General features: G+C 39.1%; 1 protein-coding gene and 1 long non-coding RNA gene across 8 annotated transcripts in view; one reads left to right on the top strand and one right to left on the bottom strand.

Annotated features, from left to right (window-relative positions):
* The first annotated feature begins 286 nt into the window (after positions 1 to 286).
* The window catches only part of fkbp15b (FKBP prolyl isomerase 15b), a 44,166-nt gene continuing 35,157 nt past the window's right edge, over positions 287 to 9,295 (top strand). For 3 of the 7 annotated variants that reach the window (XM_035998486.1, XM_035998489.1, XM_035998481.1), the window contains exons 1-5: positions 1,857 to 2,135; positions 5,573 to 5,676; positions 5,765 to 5,843; positions 6,230 to 6,299; positions 6,384 to 6,458. In XM_035998486.1, coding sequence (XP_035854379.1) covers positions 2,017 to 2,135; positions 5,573 to 5,676; positions 5,765 to 5,843; positions 6,230 to 6,299; positions 6,384 to 6,458 — 447 coding nt within the window. In that variant the 5' untranslated portion in view covers positions 1,857 to 2,016. Of the gene's footprint in view, positions 481 to 1,854; positions 2,136 to 5,572; positions 5,677 to 5,764; positions 5,844 to 6,229; positions 6,307 to 6,383; positions 6,459 to 9,295 lie in introns of those variants that run through there. The other 4 variants (XM_031300862.2, XM_035998498.1, XM_035998495.1 and 1 more) reach the window with 4 other exon arrangements.
* Positions 762 to 9,017, bottom strand: LOC116050649. Its single transcript, XR_004105120.1, has 3 exons — positions 8,870 to 9,017; positions 6,803 to 6,807; positions 762 to 771 (listed from the first exon to the last, which is right to left on the bottom strand). It is a non-coding gene; the product is annotated as an uncharacterized LOC116050649 (long non-coding RNA).

Here is a 9,295-nt window from a genome sequence, read left to right as displayed (position 1 = left end):
CCACATTTATGCAATTATTCTATACAAAGTCCTCTCCTCCTCTAAACAATAGATTGTAAACCCTTCTGTGGGGTCAAAGGTCAGGGTTGACTACAGGGCAACATCCCCTGACAGTCAGTGTGCATACTTAATGACTGAGTAGCTCTTTCAACTGAAACTAATGATGACCCTGTGCCTGTGCTGTGCTGCCGTCTTACTTAAATCCTGTTAAAAAAAAAGCAACTGCGTTTGAGGCACATTTTGAAATTCTGTATTAGCATTTGGCGCTCTCCAGTGGTAGCTGGAGCTAATTGAATTCAGATCAGGTGGAAAGTCAGCTGATTGTACCACAAACAGGAAGGGGAAGTCATTACAACAAACTAGCTAACTCATAAGATACTCACTTGTGCACTTGTTTTATTTAATAAGAAAAAGGCTTCACATTCAAAAGATGTTCGGCGGAGACGATGAAGAGGGGGACTTCTTGTCTCCCACAGGAGGGTGAGTGTGTTAGTTTGTTTCCACCAAGCTAATGCTCTTAGCCTGTGAGCTAACTAGCTTAACGTTACCACCATTTAGCCACGGTTAACGTTAGCTGTTGTCGTATACGAGCCAAATTTAATTTGAAATGTGGCATTGTATTGCGACCTTGTTTGTAAGTAATACATTACTTTTAGAGAATAACTTGAAGCATAGGCATTTAAAAGTTGTTCTCTTATTCGGCTTAATGTTACATGTTTCATCATGAAGCACGTATTTTAATAACTGAATGTTTAAAAATTTGTGTGCATACTTTTTCTTCCACCAAAACACCAAGGGGGCACGGTGAACCACTTCTAAAAGAATATAAATTGAGTTATTTCAGAAGAACATATGTGTACCGAATTAGAAAATTACCTCCGATAATTATGAAGTTCCTGTCTGGTAACTTATGTAACTTGAGTTAACTATTAACCTTATTCCACTGATAGATATTTAATGAGACTTTTTTTTTTTTTTTTTTATTTATTTATTTGTTTATCTCCAAGCTGACAGTTAGCTCATTTCATGACTATTTTGACCATGTAAAAGTTAGCAGCAGAGTTTTATAAAGATGACATCTTTAAGAGAACTAACCAGTGCCGAGTTCATAGAGCATTGTAGAAAGTTCTATTAGATACAATTCCACTGATTTCATGTCGACTGTAACGTTATCTCTGGTGGCCCCACTGCTTGTCTGATGAGTTATCACATGCCTCCATATCCCCACTGACCTTGGTCTGTTTATGCAGCCAAAGACTATTTTTAAAAGTATGAATGAAGCTTCTTATACTGAGTGTCTGGTATGTTCAGGTCTTAGACGAAATTTGATTACACGTTTAAGCTACTTAGCTAACTGGTTCCTGTTGGGCAGACAATGACTTTTTGTGACTTTTGAGACTACCGTCTGATAAACCAAACCTCTATTATCAAACACAGTGTTTTAGAGCTAGCTCAAAGTACTCACAGATTGTCATATAGAATGAAGAATACAGTTTTACATGCATAGGTTATGTTATTTCAATGTTTATGTCCATTTTGTTACTGAAATTTACTTACAATGGAGGTTGTGATGTTGACCACTAATTGAGATGTTTCAGGAATCCAAACTGTGACCCTTTGGTTATGAGACTGACTCATAAGTCAGACTAACTTACTATTAATATACCTTGCCTCTCAATTGTGAGACTTTTAGTTACAGCTTTGCCACATTTTCTTTGGCACTGCATGACCATTTTGTGATAGCAGCACAGTGTTTATGAGCTGGTGGAATAAGCAGCCAAGTGTAGTGCATGTTTTTATGGCGGCTAATTCCCATCACATGCTGCCTAGAGGAGGAAGGTGAAGCCTTTTGCCACAGCCCATCTCGGCTCAGCACTAATTCGAAGCTCCTCAGTTTCTTCCTCTACTATGCTGTTGAATCTACCATGGTGGTGTGACTGCACCGAAGAATGAAAGATCAGGGGTAGCCTGGGAAAGAAGCGTTGGAACGTGCACTAGTAGGAGTTTGACTCACACATGCAAACAGACTGCCCCTTCTCATCCCAGTTCCTTGCCATCGGAGATGAGGGCCTTAAGGCTTTCAACATGTCTGTTCTGGGAGATACCAATGAATACCAGTGGAAGGAGTTCCAGGGGTCAGTACGAGTTAGCTTGGCTTGTCTTGTTTTAAAACCAAAGAAACTTTTGCGGAAATTGTCTATTGTTGATCCTTACTGTTGCAAATAATGACATTGGTGCCTATGATTGGGGTAGCTGTTGTAATGATGTTGCAGTATGTAATGATGTAGTAATGGTCTAGTTGTTTCTGCACCGCTGCTTCTCAATTTTAAGGTTAGTTCAAAATGACATAAAAAATGAGGATGACCTGGGAATCAGTTGTTTGACAAAAATGTAGCTTCCATGATGCTAAGCAAACACCATTCGATGAGGGATAAAAAAGCTAGTATGTGGACATTGAGTTAAGATTTATTTTGGCAAACAACAATTGTTTATGTCCGCCTTCCTCAGCGAATGGAATTTGCTCAGTTGTCATGGCGCCATGGCAGCCTCAAAGACAACTGAGCAGCCTTCATTCACCGAGGAAGATCATGAGCTGCTTTTGAAAGCTCCTGTAAAATGACTAAGTTAGATTTTTGGTAAACAACTAGAATGAACTTTCAAGCTATTTTTTTGTTTGCTTAGTTGTCATTGAGGTTGTCATGTAGTGCCATGAGCAACCTTAATCTGCTGAGGAAAACCATGATATGAGGTAGAAAGCTCCAGATAAAGCTGGTTAGTGGACTGTAAGTTAAGTTTTAATTTTCTTTATTTTTGCCAAATGAGATTTTAATAATCTTTGGGTTTTGGACTTTTGGTCAGACACATAAAGCAATTTCAGCACATCACCTTGGGCTCTGGGAAATTGTGATGGACTTTTGAATCCCTTTCTGACACTGTATATTGAATAATCCATTGTAGAGCTGGGCGATATGGAGAAAATCAAATATCACAATATTTTTGACCAAATACATCGATGGCGATATTGTAGGGTTGACTTAATTGGTGCTTTCACAAAATATTAACACAACGAGAGTTTTGATAAATAATCACCAATAATGTTGGTACAATGACTAAGTGGGTAAAGGCAAATAATAAAACGGCTAGTAAGTCACTTTATTGTTGTGCACACTTTAAAACCAGGAAAAGACAGCACTTGTGTCACATCCACATTACAATATCCAAAATTTAAGACGATATTGTCACATCAACGCCAGCAAGACAAAGGAGATGGTGGTTGACTTTCGCCGGCGGCCGCCTGGTACTACACCAGTGAACATCCAGGGTGTTGACATCGAGATGGTGGAGACATATCTGGGTGTTCACCTCAACAATAAACTGGACTGGTCCAAAAACACAGACGTCCTGTACAAAAAGGGCCAAAGCCGTCTCCACCCGCTGAGGAGGCTGAGGTCCTTTGGTGTGTGCAGGACTCTGTTAAAAACACTTTATGACTCTGTGGTTACGTCTGCAATCTTTTATGCAGTAGCCTGCTGGGGCGCTGGGAGCACAGAGAGGGACAGGAAAAGACTCAACAAACTGGTGAAGAGGGCTTGCTCTGTTCTGGCTTGCTCTCTGGACACCATAGAGGAGGTGGGGGAGAGGGGGATGTTAGCTAGGCTGGCATCAATCATGGGCAACACCTCTCACCCCCTACATGAGACTGTGAGTTCCCTGAGCAGCTCCTTCGGTGGCAGACTGCTGCACCCTCAGTGCAAGAAGGAGCGCTACCGCAGGTCTTTCATTCCAGCAGCAGTCAGACTCTTTTGTGCAACATCATAATGTAGCAATGCTAGCTGTTTCTGCAATATGAGCCATCACTGGACAATATTCTGCACAATGCACATTTATCTATTTATTACTCTGTGTCACCTCCAACTGTGCAATATGTCATCTCTATTCATTCGCACCTTACTCATCTTTATATCTGTGTCTCTATACTGTCTGTTTATATAAGGTTGTTTTATTGTGTAAATTCGGTTGTTTTATTACTATTATTATTATAACTAATTATATTCTATTTTTCCATTTCCTATACTTTGTTTTTTTCTCCTATGTCTAATTAATGTATATTTGTGTTATTCTAATGTGTGTACATTTTTCTTTTGAGCTGCTGTAGCACATGAATTTCCCCAGTGTGGGATTAATAAAGTCTATCTTATCTTATCTTATCTTATCTAGCCTCATATATTGATGTTGATGTAATATCGATATATTGCCCAGCCCTCATCCATTGTTTATCAATACAAAAAAAAAAACATTTGACCGAATAATCTATTATGGAAATAACTGGAGAAAATAAGTTAGATGCAGCCCTGCCGTTTTTTTGTGCAGAATGCGCATTATGTAGCCCCTTGTGTACTTGACTTCAACCTTCATCTGGATTAAAATGTTGGTTAGAGCTTTCGAAATGTGGCAGGCAGCTAAAATAACCCCTGGACTGCAGATGAAAGGCTTGTACAGTATGAGCAGCTTTACCCTTGAATAGGAACTAGCCTGACTTAGCGCTGGGCAATATATAGATATTATATCGATATCGTGATATGAGACTAGATATCGTCTTAGATTTTGGATATCGTAATATGGCATAAGTGTTGTCTTTTCCTGGTTTTAAAGGCTGCTTTACAGTCAAGTGATGTAATTTTCTGAACTTACCAGACTGTTATAACTGTTCTGTTATTTGCCTTTAGTCATTATATCCACATTACTGATGATTATTTATCAAAAATCTCATTGTGTAAATATTTTGTGAAAGCACCAATAGTCAACACTACAATATCGTTGCGGTATCGATATCGAGGTATTTGGTCAAAAATATCATGATATTTGATTTTCTCCATATCACTGTGTACAGTGTTTTCCCTCAAATTGTGGACGACCTAGGTGCGCGGGGATTTAAGGGTCCTTCCTCAAGGGAAAAAAAAAAAAAAAAAAAAGCAATTTCCCCATACATTTCTTTTGTGGGATTCTGTCTCTTTGTGGTCATTTTTGTTTTCTTTGTAGTCCGTTTGTGCTAGTTTTACGTTTCTTTTTCACATCATTTTGTAGCATTATTATCACCATATCTGTGTGTCAAACGTTGGAAAAGCTAGGGCAGATAATAAAAAAACTAGGGCAGATAATAAAAAAACTAACACTGAAAAAGCTCAAAGACAATCTACAAGTCTTTTAGTCACATTCATTCGGCTAAGGTGCTGCCCAAAACGGCTCTGGTGCTGCACCTAAACCTCATAATAAAAGGATTTCCTCGAGAGGAATGCGGCCATCAAAAGTGTGTAAATCAATCCTTTTTGTCATAATATAATAGCAGGAGGGGCAATATTAGTAGGTTATCCTAAAACTGGAAAGTGACAGTGGTTTAACTGGGCAGAGGGCGGTAAATGTCATCAATGGCGTCATTTGTCTAATATGATACAAGCCTCAGTACGCGCTTCACGGATAGCTTCCGGGGTTTCTCGACGCACGCTTTTGAAGCCTCGGTACAGAACGTAACATCACTAAATCTACATGATGATTGCACTTGTTCTCCTTGCAGGGCCAAGTTAGCCTCCCTGTTTGGACTAGACCAGGAAGGCAGTCAGGGCAACGACTCCTTCCAGTACACGGCACCGAAACAGCCTAGAAAGAGCCCCAATTCAGGTAAGACAGTCAGAATAGAGACGTCAGTGACTTCAGATACAGACATGACCCGGAGGCCGAACTGAATTTGTCTTTTGTCCTGTTACAGCGACAGCCGGCCAGAAACCAGCTCCACCACCTGGAGCTCCTGCAGTGTTATTCGCCACAGCAGTCCAAGCCTTCAGATAGTGAGAACCCAGTTTTTTAAATATATTTTAAAATAATTTGATTGTAGCTTGAAGTGCTTCTTGGAATATTTCAGCTTATTTCATGTATTATGTAAAAAAAAAAGTCTGTGGGCTACAACTCCTGACTTCCCTCAATAATTTCTTTCTTTATTTATTTGATGATTTTAAAAAAAGAACACACATAACACTACACAACAGTACTGTATTTACATAGGCCGACATTAAAAACCACAGAGGATAAAAACAATACATTTTTTGCTAAACTTAAAAACTGTGGCTTTATAATGATTCCCGTAATAAACTGCATAAATGAAGTCACGACTCCCCAAATCATCTCATACCAAGTCGAGTGAAAAGCCTTCCTGCCACTTTTGTCTCATGTGCAGTATTAACGGACAGTATGCAAAGCAGGGAAAGCTGGGAGCAGCCGTTCTGGGCAACCACGCAACAAAAGAGGTCTGAGGTTTGCTAATTGGTCACTTGTTTGAGATTATTGGTGTGACTTTTGATTCTTATGAATAATGCACCTCTTTTCTGCAGTACAAGCTGCTTCTGTACTTGAGCCAACAGAAGCAAGTGACCGCTGCCAAGATTCATGTGGGCTTTGTTTTCACGGTGAGTGGAGAAGTAAAGAATGTTGAATACATCTCTGGAAAGATAATGTGATGCATTAGAGTAATATCACACTTAGCACATGGCGGGGAAGTCTAACAATGTATGGAAACACATTTGAATCATTTTTAGGTCTTGCAATGTTTCCTAACTGAAGAAAGTCCAAAGCTTTATCACATACTACCAACAGGAAATTGTAATAAATAATCTTTAAAGTAATGTTACTTATCTGTTTGTTGTATTGACATATACTGTCAATATACAGTACAGTACACTAGAAGAGCCACTGATAATTAACACATTTAATAGGGTTACTCCAATGCTTTTGTCTCGACATTGATTTGGACTAACCCTACTCTTATGTACAATACTCTGTACTGTGATACATCTTTCAGTTAATATGTAAGAATTTTAGAATCCTTCAGAATCAGAATAATGTAAGACATTATATTTTCAAGACTGCATCAGTCTATGGAGTTTTGAGCGTGTCACTAGAATATGTATGGACATGTTTATTTAATTCAAATCCATTTTATAAAATGATGAATTTTAAAAAGCATTAATGGATTAAATTTAAATACAGCAACAGGACCTCTGAAGGCATTGGCCACATTACATGTCCGTTCAAAGAAATTTCCAGCCGTCTGCCCTGAAAAAAGGATGTGATGTTACGTTTCTGATGCAGTAATAAATAATCCAATGAGCATGTTCCAAAAAAAGGTAAAAGGTAGCACATCTCAGATTTAAAGTCGAGGACGACGAAATACTCGCATTTTACTCTTTTAGTTGAGTCACATTACATTAGAAAAACACTTGCATGTTTAGGTTTGAGCCATCATCAGAGCGTTTGACATACACAGATTCAGTTCAATTATACATACACAAGTGCAATGTTACTACACAGCTGGGAGTTGGACCCAATTATTTAGGAACTAGTCTATATCCATGACGTTCCACTTCTGGGATTGCTCCGGTGCCACCGGAAATTACACCTTCTTTTCGGCTGGATGTCCGTTACCTTCCCCTTTCTTTGTGTTGGAATTTTAAACTTGGTGTGGTGGATTTATGAACAATGGTAAAGAGTGTCCAATCTGAGTTTTCTGTTGCACGACTAAAACAACATTTGAACATGTTCCTTCCCGAGGCTATTTTGCAGAGGCACCGTGGCTCCGTCTGGCGCTTAGCGCCCGCCCATGACGATTGTGATTGGTTTAAAAAAATGCCAATAAACCAGAGCTTGTTTTTCTCCCATCTCGGAATGCTGTGTGGACTAGCCAGACGCTGTGCAGGAAGGTCTGGCGATGCGAGACTATTTGGGAACCAATCTCTTCTCTTATCCCATTGTTGTAGATACAGGGACCAATCACGAGTAGTTAATTAAATCTGGTTAAACCCTATTACATACAGCATGAAGCTTCACAAAACTCAGTTTCGGGCCATCATTGATTCATTATTAAGACCATATACTAGATGGCACTAAAAGGACATTTGGATAAACCCCATTCATGTTTCATTGTAAAATGATCTTAAGGGTTATTCTACATTATTTAGTGGTCAGTGGTTACATTCATAGTTTGTGGGTTTCAAAGTAATTCCAAACAGTCCTAACCTAAAAAGCATTTTAAGTTGAAGTCATTATCAGTTCCATTTGGTGTCATAGTGTTGAGTGTATGTATCCAAAACAATTCTCTCTGGGCTAGTTTCTTTAAGACATCGCTTCCTTTACTAGGCATCATGATTTTCTCAATCAAAAGTGAAGAGGGTGAACCATGATGGGAGCAGGCAGCGTAGAGCACATCTCCAAGCCTGTTATTATGAAGGGGCAGGAAGTAGAGCAGGTCACCCACTTTAACCCTCTGAGGTTTAAGAGCATTTTTAGATATCTTCTTGAATTCTCCTTTGGTATTTGCATATAACCCAGTCCCTCCAGAAAACCGTGATTATGCGATCGCATAATTCAATGCATAATCAGCCAAAGTCCGCATATTTATGCGGGGGCCGCATTTTTTCAAATACGCCGCATTTTCGCCGCATAAATTGCAGATTTCCGCGCAAAATATGCGGGGCTTGCATGATTTCATAATCCCCGCATTTTCGTTGCAAAAAAGTCACATATACTATCTTAGCAGAAAGTTGAAAAATGGTGCGTTTACTTCACACAAGAGCAGCCATTTTCCCCTGTTGCCATGGGAATGTTATGAAGTGACGTAATTACGCGACGTGAACATCATCGAAAAGCTGCAAACCCCGTGATGAAACCATGATGAAACCGCAGTTTTTGCAAGTTCCCGCACTTTCATCACATAAAATTGCATAAATATATTCCATCGCATTTTTTAAGAAAACGTGCCACATAATCAAGGATTTTTGCCCGCAACAATCACAAAAAAAACTGCGCATTTTTCTGGAAGGACTGATCCCAATGTGTTTCATATCAAAATGTTCAGATCAAACTCCGCTTTCTGTGTAGTGACGTCCAAAATTGTTCCTGAGCAATGCATAAAGAGATAATTTGGACCTAAAGCGAACATATTTCTCAAATCTATTGTGAAAACATACCTACACTCAACACAATTGTTTTGGTACTTGAAATGAGTTTATAAAAGTCTTGGGTTCACAAAAGTAGCAGTAGTAAAATATGTCTCTGTTTAAGCTGCCCCCCCCCTTACAGTCCTTTACAGTCCTATTAAGATTGTATCCTATGTATTTTAGCTCTGCTTTAATGTTGCCAGAATGCCAAAGGCAAATTTCTATTCCATATAATGGAATGAACAATACCGTTTATTTATTCTTTGATTTGCTTCAGCATAATGTTTTGCAATTACATAGTCCATATTGCC

The sequence above is a fragment of the Sander lucioperca genome, chromosome 2 (genome assembly GCF_008315115.2).
Source record: "Sander lucioperca isolate FBNREF2018 chromosome 2, SLUC_FBN_1.2, whole genome shotgun sequence".
Lineage (NCBI taxonomy): Eukaryota > Metazoa > Chordata > Actinopteri > Perciformes > Percidae > Sander > Sander lucioperca.
This window is presented reverse-complemented; position numbering and strand designations above follow the sequence as displayed.